General features: G+C 43.0%; 1 protein-coding gene across 1 annotated transcript; it reads left to right on the forward strand.

Annotated features, from left to right (window-relative positions):
- Nucleotides 1-664: 664 nt before the first annotated feature.
- NOPCHAP1 (NOP protein chaperone 1) lies at nucleotides 665-7,284 on the forward strand (the record flags this gene model as incomplete). Its single annotated transcript, XM_079714401.1, has 4 exons — nucleotides 665-779; nucleotides 2,424-2,510; nucleotides 4,824-4,960; nucleotides 6,817-7,284. 4 exons carry the CDS (start codon nucleotides 665-667, stop codon nucleotides 7,048-7,050), a joined length of 573 nt encoding a protein of 190 aa, XP_079570527.1. The 3' UTR covers nucleotides 7,051-7,284.
- Nucleotides 7,285-13,511: the final 6,227 nt, after the last annotated feature.

The following is a 13,511-nucleotide window of genomic DNA, read 5'->3' on the forward strand; positions in this document are numbered from 1 at the left end:
GTATGTGCATGGAATGGAATATTATTCAGCCTTTAAAAAGAAGGGAATACTATTACTTGCCACAGCATGGATAAACTTTGAGAACATTATACTTAGTGAAATCTGCCAGTTGTGAAAAGACAAATATTGTATGATTCCACTTATATGAAGTATCTGAAATAGTTAAACTCATAGAAACAGAAGTTAAAATGGTGGCTGTCAGGGAGAAATGGGGAGGTTGCTCAGTGGATATAGAGTTTCAGTTTTGCAAAAAATTCTACAGATCAGTTACATAACAATGTAGAGTTAACATTTCTGAACTGTACCCGTAAAAACAGTTAAGATGGTACATTCTGTGTTATGTGTTTTTTTTAACCACAATTTAAACAAAAAATAAATGAAAAGGAGGGCAGCCCTACCGTATGCTCTTCAGGTTTAGCTAAAAAGCCAGCCTTGTCAGCTCTTCATCCAATCACAGGGTCTCCAGACCCTCCGCCTTCCTTTTCCCACGATAGAAATGGCCTCCTCATTATGCTAGGGGCCGCCCTCGCCGCAGGCCACCCTCGCTCCGCCCTCGCCCCGCCCCTCCGACTTTCCTCTAATCATAGTCCTGGCCCCGCCCCCTTCCCCAGCCTTTTTCCGGCATCCGGGGCTGGAGGGGCTGCTTTGAAGACGGGCGAGCAGCATGGAGACCCACGGCGAATCCCAGTCCGACGCGAGCTGTTCGTCGCTTTCCCGGGACGGCTCCGGGGTCTCAGTGTCCAGGGAGCTGCTGATGGCGGGCAGCGGCGGCCGCGGAGGTGACGGGCGGGTGGCGGCGGCGTGGGGCGCGCACGTGCGGCAGGGGTCGCGCTGCCGGAGCAGCCGGGGACCGGTCGGCGGCTCCCTACCCAGGCCCGGCCCCACCGAGGGACCCCCGGGGGTGGCCGCAGGACTCGGTGTGGGACCGGGCGGCGGGGGGCGCGCACCTGGCCTCGGGCCTGGGCGTGGTTCCTGTATCCCGCACCGCGGTGAGCGCCCACTGCCGAGCGCCACAGCAAGACACCTCCCCTAAGGGGACGGCCTTAGGGTCGGCTCTGGGTCCCAGCAGTTGACTGGTAAGGGGAGCGGATGAGTATTAACCACCCTTCCTCCGCAGATGCCCACAGAGCCCCCTTAATGCCTCTCTCTAGAGGAAGACGGGTACAGGAAATCCGCACAGGATTTCAGACACCATAATAGAGAATTATAAAGCAAGGATTCGAATCCCAGCCACACGAGTTATTCGCTATGGAACTTTAGGAGAGTTGTTTACATTCCCAACGCCTCAGTTTTTACATTGGGAAAATAGAAGTAGTAGTATCTATAGAATTTGTTTTTCTTTTCTTTTTTTTTTTGGAGAAGAATAATATATATAATAATATGCCCTAAGGTCTTGGGCATATTCTCCTTAAATATTATTTTGAAGAAAAGAGTCTGTGAGAATCCAGAGCATCCAAAGAAGTTATAATAATAATAGCCGAAGCTTTCTTAGTGCCTGCTTTGCCCCAGGAATGAATTCACAAATTTAATCCTCACAACCACCCTGTGTAGAAGGCTCTGTTATCGCCATTTATAGATGAGGAAACTGAGACCTGGTGTATCATACAGATGAGTAACTTGCTGGAGATCGTGTGGCTGGGAAGTGGCAAAACTGAGATTTGAATCCAATCAGCGTGGCTCCAGAGCCCATGCTCTTTGCACTAATCCAATTGCTAGGTCTAAGGTAGTAAGCAAGGAATGTTGAGCCGCTGCTCTGAGGGTGAATGGGATTTTTACACCAGAGTGAAGAGATTTTCCAGGTGTTGGAAACACGGTGCGCAAAGCCTTGGGTTTTGAAAGACAAGTCCTGTTCTCTGAGCTCTGATGGGCTGGAGAGTTGGGTTGATTTGAGGAGTTGTGAATGTAAGGCTGAATAGATGGACTTGGGAGTGGGGAAGTTTAAAGAGCTGTTTTGTCTAGGTTGGACATCTTTACTGAGGGGGAACTAACCTGGCAGGCATGTTTTATAAACGAAGACATTAATGCTCAAAAAGCTTAGGTAATTTGTCCAATATAATGCAGCTGGTAAACAATTTCTGGCTTCACTTAACCCTTATGGTACTTTGTGCTGCTTCTTGTGTCCTGTCATTGCCGACCCACATTTGTCACTGATGGGTTTCTGACCCAGAAAGGTGCAGTTCAGTGTTCATTTATTACCTGGCATTGGTGACGCAGAGATGTAGGAGACAGATTTAAGAAAGGGGAGATCTGTGTGCAGAACTAAAATGTTGTAATGGAACTTGGAGTGCTTCTTTTTTTAAAAAATGCGCTGGGAAGTGAGGAACGAATGGTCAAAACCTGAGGGCTTGAGGGTGGTCTTGGAAAGTTTGCTGATGGGCTCCTGTTTCTTTACGCTATAGTAAATGAAGTATGTGTGTTTGCAGGTATATGGGACAGGTTGCTTATCAACTCCAAGCCTAATTCCAGAAAGAATTCCACTCTTCAAACAGTTCGGATAGAGAGGAGTCCCCGTAAGTACTCTTCCCTCTCTCTCTCTCTTCCTTTCTCTCTCTCTCTCTCAAGAACCCTCTGTGATGTGAAATTCTGCCTAATTAAGCACTTATTTGATGGGACAGTACCTGCCTTTGTTGTCAGATATCAAACCACAGAGAGTGAAGCCGAGCAAGTCTTACTTGGGAATTACGTTGTGAATTCAGTGCACAGGGATAATACATTACTCCCGTGCTTTAAGAGGGTAACCTTGCCCAGAAAAAATCCTTGTGGGATGGATTTTTGGAAATCAAAATCAATTATTGTTAATCTCCATGGGAAATTTTTCTAGAGGTTACTGAGTCCCGAATTCAATATTCATGTATGGGAAAACACTACCAGATCCCATTAAATTGGACATAATTACTTAAATAGTAAATGTTACTCATAACATAACAGGGCCAGTTCTCTTCATTAATTACTCTGTCATATTACTGTACTACACGCTCATAGACCACTCAGACTTTGTTCAGGTAGCATTCATGTAATACTCAGGTTCTGTGTAATTCACTCTGAATGTTTAAAAAAAAAGAATAAAGACAAGAAGTAGTAAAAACAATGTAAATGATGCATGAAGTTATCATGTCTATAAACTAAGAAATCATGAGTATTCCTAGAGGGGAACTTAACTATAGTATGCACTAAATCTACAACAGCTAAAATGACTGCATGGTGGCTCCCCATGCAAATCCAAGCTTTTGTGTGGACATAGGTTTTTATTTTGGGGGGGGTACATATCTCTGCGTGGAATTTCTGGGTCATATGAAAAGTATTCTTTAATAAAGAAAAAATTGCCAAACTCTTTTCCAAGTTGGGTATGCCATCTGGAATCCTTCTAGCCATCCTGTTTCACAATTAAAGGCCATTTCTTGACCTTCACCTTGACTTTCTTCTCTTCTTCCATCCTCTGGACATTTCAGTCTGCTGTTCTGTGGTTGTATCAGTGACTTAAGGAGTTCTGAGAGCCCATGATGTGCATAGTTATGTGCCGGGCCTCTTTTGAGAGCTAAAGAAATTAGAAATCCCTTGTTTATTGACTCCCCTGTGCTTACCATAGTGCCTGTCAGTTATCATCCCTGTTTTACAGGTGAGTAAACTGAGGTTTTGATTGGTTAAATTAAACGTATTAGTTAGACTTCTGTGGTTGTAAATGACTGAAACCCAGTTCACATTGCCTTCAGCCAAACGATGTTGGCTCATTTTGTTGGGGAAAAATATCCCAGTGATTTCAGGTACATCTGCATCCAGGTGCTTGGCATCATCCGGGATCTTCTGCTCTGTATCTCTTAGTTCTGCTTTCCTAGGTGTTGACTTCATCTAGAACAAGCTCTTCCCCGACGGGTGGCAGGTGGGCCAGTTTATCAGCAGCTCCAGGCTTACATTCAGCAGCTCACTTAGTCATTTACTCGGAAAGAAGGGATATTTCTCTCAACAGTTCCAACCAGAGTCCCAGGGTTATCTTGATTGGCCTGACAGATCACAGTGTCGTTAAACCAAATCACAGTGGCCAAGGTTGTGGAACACGTCGGCATGAATGGGGTAGGGACAAGAGTGACTAAGAGTGACAGAGCTTAAAAGGAAAGTCATCGTTATATTATCAGAAGAAAGGGGAACATATGTTGGGCAGGTAAAAACAGCCATTGCTTCATTAACATGCCCAAGGTAACTCAGATAGTAAGAGGTGGTACTGGGGTTCTATTATTAACATCGTCGGTCTGACTCCAAAGCCTCAGAGCCTCGTGCATTTAACTATTAAGTCCTACTGCCTAGTTATTCAGTTACTGTTTGTTGAATGCCAGCCTTCTAGGAATTTCCAGTCCTGGGCATATATGAGAAACACAAAACATTGAGAAATAATTGCTGAATTGTGTAGTCCTACCGTTTTAAGAATTCAGGAGAGGATGGGAGTTTGTAAAATGGAAGGAATTTGAAAGATTTTATTATAATTATTGTTATTATTCCTGTCAAATTTAGAAGTGTTTTTACAGGAAATTCTGGATTTAAAAATTTGAAGTTTGGGGCTTCCCTGGTGGCGCAGTGGTTGAGAATCCGCCTGCTGATGCAGGGGATATGGGTTCGTGCCCCGGTCCGGGAAGATCCCACATGCAGTGGAGCGGCTAGGCCCGTGAGCCATGGCCCCTGAGCCTGCGCGTCCAGAGCCTGTGCTCCGCAACGGGAGAGGCCACAACAGTGAGAGGCCCGCTTACCGCAAAAAAAAAAAAAAAAAAAAAAAAAAAATTTGAAGTTTGGCCAAATACTAACATAAATATTGATAAACTATATTTTCTCTTTAGTATTGGACCAAGTACAGAGCTTTCTCCCACAGATGGCTCAGGCAAACGAAAAGCTAAGGAAAGAAATGGCAGCTGCACCACCTGGTCATTTCAATATTGAAAATATTGACGAGACGCTCGAAAAAGTTATACAGATGGTAACTATGCTTTGTTTTCATTTCATAATGTAAAATTACCAGTATGCCTCATCACCTGAAAAAGAGAACTTTTTAGTTTTAATTCTGCATGTTTTTTTCCTTCTTGCAAAGTCAGCTCATGTTTCCAGTACTGCAGAGATACTCGGTCATTTGATGATTAAGGATCTCATAGGTCAGTAAGCTTCCCTGGGTGAAGTTTAGGAATTTAGTAATTCAGCATCATAGGAAGGCTTTTTCAAGTCAAATAGTACATTTGTTATCTTGAAGCATTTATTTACTAAGTGTTCTAACTGGATTTTTTTCTTATTTTCCCATCTAAGGCCCAAAAGAGGTAATCATAGTCTGATTCATTGAGACTGCAAAAGTAAATGATGTGTATAACAGAATAACTGATCACATAAGCCGCATGTGAAAACTGTCTCTCAGTTTAGGCTCATATCTTATTTCTACACTGGAATTCCCTGTATAACACTCGTGTCTGGACAGCGCTGACACCATTGTTAAAAATCATATCTGATTCATCAGCAGATCTGGCAGCTCTACCTCCAGAACACATCCCAAATCCAGCCATTTCCACATGGCATCCACTACCCTTTCTCTAGGTGATTACGGTCTCCCCTCTGGATTATCCCAGTAATTTCCCAGCCAGTCTTCTTGCTTCCACCCTTTCTTCCCAGAGTCTATTCTTCACCCAGTATGTGTGGCCCGCAGTTTGGGAACCAGGGGGCTTCCCATCACGTTTCTAATTAATTCACAGTCCTTCGTGGGCCTGTGTGATCCTGCCTCCAGTTCTCTGTTGACTTTGTCTCCCACCAAGGACCCTCAGTGACTGCACTGCAGACTCCATCTCCTTGCTCCGGGCCTTTTCCCTCCTTGCAGAATGCCCCTCCACAGATTCCTGCGTCTTGACTCCTTCCATCTCTCATCACCTGTCACCTTGAGAGGCCTTCTCAGTGGCTCTATCATTGGCTTTTATTGTTTTTAATTTTCACTGCCCTACACTATGCTTTCTGTGTAATTGTTTATTGTCTTTCTTTCCCAACTAGAACAGAAGTCAGCAAACATTTTTTGTAGGGGGCCATATAGTAAATACATTAGGCTTTGTGGGCCCTACTGTGTCTGTTGTGACTACTCATTTCTGCCATTTCGGTGTCTAAGCAGCTGCAGATGATATGTAATGAACAGGCAAGTTTTATAAGCTTTATTTATGGACACCGAAATTTGAATTTCATATAATTTTCATGTTTCATGAAATATTACTCTTTTGATTAGTTTTTTCTACCACTGAAAAGTGTAAAAACCGTTCTTAGCTCAGAGCTGCACGAAAACAGGCAGTGGGCTGGGTCTGCCCTGCAGGCCGTGATTTGCCAACTCCTCCTCAAAAACATAAGTTCCACAAAGGCCAGGATTTTGTTGTAGTTGAGCCACTAGTGTGGTACCTGGTTCATGTTGATACTTGTTAATATTTGTTGAGTGAATTGTGTTGAATATAATCAGGATATATAGAATTTGGTTGTGGGGGACTTTTTAGACTTGTAGTAAATATAAATCATTATGGCGGACTCTGGCAACTGAAAGAATAATAGTGCCATATTGTATTATGAACTTTTCTTGTCCAGGGGAATTCCCTGGTGGTCCAGGGGTTGGGGCTCCGTGCTTTCAATGTTGAGGGCCTGGGTTTGAGCCCTGGTCGGGGAACTAAGGTCTTGCAAGCCACGTGGCACAGCCAAAAAAAAAAGAACGTTTTCTGTCCTGCGTGCTTCTTGGGCTAAAGGTTGGTCCCTTCCCAAAGTTGTTATTGTAACTTTTTAGGGAACTACCCTGAAATAAATTTCCCACATGGTGGTGTTTTGCAGGATGTGGCCTTGTTTGAGATGAATCAGTCTGATTCAAAAGAAGAGGACAGTTCAGAAGAGAATTCACAAGACAATTCAGAGGACAGTTCAGAATCTGAGGATGAAGATGATAGCACCTCTTCTGAAGGTGAAGTCACCATCGATACCATTAAGCTTCCTCATTCAGAAGATGGAAAAGGCAAAATAGAGGTTCTGGACCGTCCTGCCAGTGAAAAAAAAGAAACAGGGAAATAAACAATCTGAGAAACAGGTGATAGATGCCTGCTAATTCTGTGAAAAAGAATGTGGCTTGCCGGTTATTTTGCGTTTCAGATACCTATGGTGCTTTTTTGCAATATTGAATGTATTTTGCTTCTTGGAGAAACAGAAGCTGGCTTTTAAAGAGTTGGAAGAGATAGCATTTGGGGATCTTCTAAGAGCAGACTGTTTTTGATCTCATGCGAAAGAGATTTAGAAAGCTTAACTTTATGTATGGTGATGAGTGAATTTGTTGGCATCGTCTTTCATCAGCATAGACTTAAGAAATCTCAAACCTATTTTAAAGTAAAGGGGCTTCCCTGGTGGTGCAGTGGTTGGGAGTCTGCCTGCCAATGCAGGGGACACGGGTTCGTGCCCCGGTCCGGGAGAATCCCACATGCCGCGGAGCGGCTGGGCCCATGGGCCATGGCCGCTGGACCTGCGCGTCCGGAGCCTGTGCTCCACAGCGGGAGAGGCCACAGCAGCGAAAGGCCCATGTATCGCAAAAAAAAAAAAAAAAAAAAAAAAAAAAAATGGGCAAAGGACTTGAATAGACATTTCTCCAGAGAAGAAATACAAATGTCCAATAAGCACATGAAAAGATGTGCTTTTATATCATTAACATTAGAGAAATGCAAATAAAAACCACAATGAGATACTACCACATCCATTGGGACGGCTATTATAAAAATAAAACAGAAAATAGCAACTGTTGACTAGCATGTGGAGAAATTGGAATCCTTGTGAATTGCTGGTGGGAATGTAAAATGGTGCAGGCCCTCAAACCAAAAAATGTAGGGACATCCCTGGTGGCACAGTGGTTAAGAATCCATCTGCCAATGCAGGGGACACAGGTTCAATCCCTGGTCCAGGAAGATCCCACATGTTGCGGAGCAACTAAGCCTGCGAGCCACAACTACTGAGCCCACGCGCCACAACTCCTGAAGTCTGTGCACACTAGGGCCCACGTGCTGCAACTACTGAGTCCGCATGCTGCAACTACTAAAACCTGCATGCCTAGAGTCTGTGCTCCACAACAAGAGAAGCCACTGCAATGAGAAGCCTGCACACCGCGACAGAGTAGCCCTCCACTCAGCGCAACTAGAGAAAGCCCGTGCACAGCAATGAAGACCCAATGCAGCCAAAATAAATAAATAAAATTGAAAAAAAATTGTAGAATTACAAAAAAAAAAAAGCATAAAATTCATAAATATTTAAAACTAGTGGGTGGCAAAGAAGTTTAAAAGTCAAGGGACAAATTGGGAAAAATAATTTCATTGTAAGGCAAGAGTGAGTGTTATTAGTATATAATGGGCTCTTACAAATTAGTAAAAAAAAATGTTCAGTCCCATTTCTCAAAGAAATGCAAATGAGGGCTTCCCTGGTGGCGCAGTGGTTGAGAGTCCGCCTGCCGATGCAGGGGACACGGGTTCGTGCCCCGGTCTGGGAGGATCCCACATGCCGCGGAGCGGCTGGGCCCGTGAGCCATGGCCGTTGAGCCTGCGCGTCCGGAGCCTGTGCTCCGCAACGGGAGAGGCCACAACAGTGAGAGGCCCACATACCGCAAAAAAAAAAAAAAAAAAAACGAAAACCAAATGAAACCAATGTTGTATTTTTTACCTCTCAAAGTGGCAGATGAAACAACAGCTAGTACTTAACAGCCCTTTTTGTGTGTCAGCCACTATTCTGAGTGTTTTATGTTTAAGCGTTACTGCCACTCACACACATAAAAATTTCTTGAGTTATACATTTAACATAGGTGCACTTCATGTATGTGTTTTGTTTGTAAGCAGTGTGCTCTACAGTCTCTTGGAAACTAAATCACCATCGTGCTTTGGTTGGTCTGACCCTATGGGTTCTCTGCCTGATGCTTTGGTGTGAGGTGATGGCCGCCATTTGGAGAACAGTTCTTTCCTGCTAAGGCTGATGAAATGTTCTCCTCAACCTTGTGTATTATCTTTCTATGGCTCTTTGACAGTCATAAATCAGAAAATTAGGTGTATTGGTCTTTGAAGCAAAAATATTCTTAATGAATCTCCTCTATCTATTCTCCTAATACTTTAATTGTGCATCAAATATGGTACTTATAAAAAAACTGCCTTGCAAAGTAGCTCGTATTCCTGTGCCTGAGTCCACTACTATGGTAGGAAAGACAAGTAAGGAGGTTGAGTCTTTCATTTGTATTTCCCTCAGTGCCTGGCATGGTGCCTTTCACTCGGAATGTACGATAAATGTTCGTGAAACTTTTTTTTCCTCTTGATGCCAATAAAGTAATACATCTTAAACATCAGTGGTTCACAATCCTGAGGAAAGAAAGACAGGTTTACTATCTTTTGATTTGGTAGACTTTTCCCAAAAGTTTAACGGTGGAATCTTTGTGGTTGATTCCCCACCATATGTTCATGGAAGATCCTTGCCAGTGATTGGCTCGGGGGTGGGCATGTGACAGCCTTCCCAGAGAGGCACAAGCCGAGTCTTGTTAGTAGACTTTTGGAAAGGAGGATTTCTCATGCCTAAAAAAGAGGTACATGAAAAGATGGCTGCTTTCTTTTGGAACATGGATAACTTGTGACTGGATATGATTCCTTGAACTATGGCCTAGTGGCCATAAATGGAGCCAGTTCTTGAAGGTACAGTCGGCACATCAAGGATAGCAAAGAGAAGCAAGGAACATCACTGAATTACTGCATCAAATAACTCTGTAGACCAAACTATGACTGGGTTTCTTGTGACACAATAAATTTCCTTTTTGTTAAAAAAAAAGACCACCATCTTATGAGATACTGTCTTGTACCTACTTCACAGATTTAAGAAAAAAAAAGTGGCAGGGAGACGCTAAGGAAATTTTTTTAAAGCTTTAAAATAGGTAACTGGTGGAGCCAACTTTTAAGTTCAGTCAGCCACATCCTGCCATTGTGGGCCTACCAGTCACTATGCCACAAGCATGGGCTCTGAAGCTGGATCGATCCCAGCCCAACCACTTTCCATTTGTAAAATGGGGATAAGAGTATCTCCCTTATTAGGTTTTAGTAAGAAATTAATGAGTTAATACTCATCATGTGCATAGAACAGTGCTTGGTAAGTGTGAGGTATTATGATGCTGTAAGAATAATGCATAGGGCTTCCCTGGTGGCGCAGTTGTTAACAATCTGCCTGCCGGTGCAGGGGACACGGGTTCGAGCCCTGGTCTGGGAAGATCCCCCATGCTGTGGAGCAATGAAGCCCGTGTGCCACAACTACTGAGCCTGCACTCTGGAGCCCGCGAGCCACAACTACTGAAGCCTACATGCCACAACTACTGAAGCCCGTGCACCTAGAGCCGGTGCTCCACAACAAGAGAGAAGCCACTGCAACGAGAAGCCCATGCTCCACAACAAAGAGTAGCCCCAGCTCACCGCAACTAGAGAAAGCCTGCGTGCAGCAACGAAGACCCAATGCAGCCAAAAATAAATAAAATTAATTAATTAAATTAAAAAAAAATAATGCACAGTGGTGGCAAAACTTTGGAGAAACTTGGTAAGATTACAGATTGCTATATCCTTTTAATCAGATTCCACCTCTAGGAATTTATTCTAATTAAGCAAATAACAGTTTTGTTCACAAATTTCTATCTAAGATTGACATTTAAAATAGAAAGCAAATATAAATGTCCAACAATAGAGAACAAGTTGAATTAAAGCCACTGAACATATGCAGAGGTATGTTTATTGACAAAGAAAGATGCTTACATATTGTTAATTGAAAAAAGCAGGTAAAGTTATGTACAGTATTATACTAGTTCTAAAAGTATTCATAGAAAAAATCTGGAACATCTCAAATATCATCTGTGGTTATTTGTGGAGAGTTTATGGTTGAATCTTACCTTCCCATTTTATTATTTTTACAAAATTAGGTATTAATCATTTAAAAAATCCGCTTGGGTGTTATTTGCATAATAGGTATAATAATAATAATCCACCCTATCCATCATGTCTCATGTCTGATAATCTACTTATAGCCCAGGTTTCCCTTGATAGCTTCTATTTTCTTAGAAGGGAGGTATGGGGGAACCAGTTTAGTTCCTTGCCCTGTCTCTAGTCATTTCCACAAAAGCTCTTGCTTTTAATGTTGTTCACTCCGCTTAGCTTTTTACTTTGACAAATATTTAACATTTGCCTACTATTCATTACTGAGGGCCTGATTCAGGCATTGGCAGTAACAGCATCTTAGCTTGGTTAAGACTACCAGCTTCATTGCTTGAGTGCCTGTTCTGCCACTGAATAGCTGTGTGATCTGGGCAGGTTTCTTAACCTCTTTCATTTGAAAGCAAATATTTATTGAGCTCCTCCTACGTGTTAGACACTGGAGATATGTCCTTGAACAAAAGAAGCACCTGTTCACAAAGCTTACATTCTACTGGGAAGAAATCGATGATAATAACTATGACGGGTGGTGGTAAGTGCTACAACAATAATGCAGGAGGAGACTAAAGAATGAGGACAGATGAGGTGTGAATGTGGGGATCTATGTGCTATTTTAGGAAGAGTGGTCAGCAAATGGCTTTCTACTAAGATGATGTTTGAGCAGAGACTTGGAGGAAGTAAGGCAGCCACCAGCTGGGGGTGGTGTGTGGGGAAAGAGTTTCAGGAAGAGGCAGTGGTGTGCTGGCACTGGCCCACACTTGTTCTAATTACATGCATCTCATCCCAACTCTGCGTTCAGTTAAGTCGAGTTGGTAGCTTGAAATCAGCCTTGGTGAGAGCATCTGTACACAGAAATCAGCAAATGCTACAAATCAGAGTTTTCTTTTCCTCTCAGAGAGCCACTTGTTAAATACCTACCAGCCCACCACTGAGAAGAAGGACCAGCAAGTGCAAAGGCCCTGAGGTAGGAGTGTGCTTGATCAGTTGGAGGAACATCAAGGCAGCCAGGGTGGCTAAAGAGAATGAGAGGGTAGTTGATAGGAGATGAAGTTAGAGGTACCCGGGAACAGAATTGATAGGACTTTGCAGGCACAGTAAGTACACTGGACTTTATTCTAAGTGAAATGGGGGCCATTAGAAGGTTTTGAGCAGAGGAGTGACACCATCTGACTCAAGCTTTGAAGAGAGCCACACAGGGAGGAATCGGGAAGGCCAGTCAAGAGACTGGCAATAATAACCTCTTGGTAGTGGTGGAGCCAGGAAAAAGAGCACCTTGATCTATTCATCTTTTCAGATGTGAAGATTAAGTTGGCTTAGCATAGTGACTAGCGCACAGCAGCCACTCAGTAAATGATAGCTGTTGTTACTGACAGATGCCAATCCTGGGGGTGGGGGAGGGGCGCGCATATCTAATTAGGAAGACCAGTAATTCCAGCACCAAGTGCTAAGTACTATGTTCCAGACAAGTGAGAGGATAGAGGAGAGACTTACAACCAAGTTGGGGGGTAGGAGAGGCCAGGGAGGGTGTATTTGAGCGAAAGGCCAGGGGGGTGGGTGGGTGCTGGGGGCTGCTTTAGCAAAGGCACTGGGAAGTGGACTTCGAAGGAAAACTTATAAAAGTGTCTACACCTCCCCAACTCTCCAGTTTGGGGGACAGATCACAGCTTTGTCCTTTAGATTAGCAAAATAATCAGTGATCTGAAGAAATGGTGATAAATTAATTACTCAGTGTGTTAATTAAATCACCTTGTAGGCTGTGCATCGTTATGTTCCAATTCAAATTCACTGGTAATTTTATAAATTCCATGGAGCCTTTGATTCTGGTCAGCAGTCAGATATAAAAACTCAAGCTGCTGAGAACTTTAGAACTCGCTATGGGAAAAGGGAGTTCTTAATCTGGAGGTCAAGCATGGGTTTTAGGAGGTCTGTGAATCTCTTGAAGATATTTGCAGAACTAGGTGTGTACGTGTGAATTTGGGACAGAGGAGATCTATAGCTTTATTCAGATTCTCAAAGAGGTTTATGGCCCCAAAACTATTAAAAGCACTGCTACTGAGAGTAATATTAGAGGGTAAAAGTCATTCTGGAAGAAATGGCCAGGTTTTTGTTTGCCATTTCATCTATCATTAAAATATCTCGTAAAGTGATACTTTAAATCACATGAAATCAGTTAAAACACTGCATTTAAAAAGTGGTTCCTTTCTATTAAGAACATTGTCATTTTATTCAAATATGAACTGTCAGTTTGAACCCGGCTGGGTCCACATTTAGAATTTCACCTGTGCCGAGCTCTGAATGAGCTGTGGTACAATAAAAAACGCTTACAGGCAAAATTTGCTCTGTTGATCATCCAGGATCATACCTGATATTCTTCCTATTGAATGTTTTCTGCCCCTGATTTTTGTTATTGTTGTTTGTTGATTACTGATTCCCTACATTCTTCTGACATTAAGCTGCCGAGTCGAAGTAACAAGTAATCCCTAAGGGCTTCTTCAAAGCCAAAGAGATAGAGATGTTTACTGAAATTTTACTTTAAAAGGAGGATTCATGGAAATT

This window comes from Hyperoodon ampullatus (genome assembly GCF_949752795.1).
Source record: "Hyperoodon ampullatus genome assembly, chromosome: 11".
Classification (NCBI taxonomy): domain Eukaryota; kingdom Metazoa; phylum Chordata; class Mammalia; order Artiodactyla; family Ziphiidae; genus Hyperoodon; species Hyperoodon ampullatus.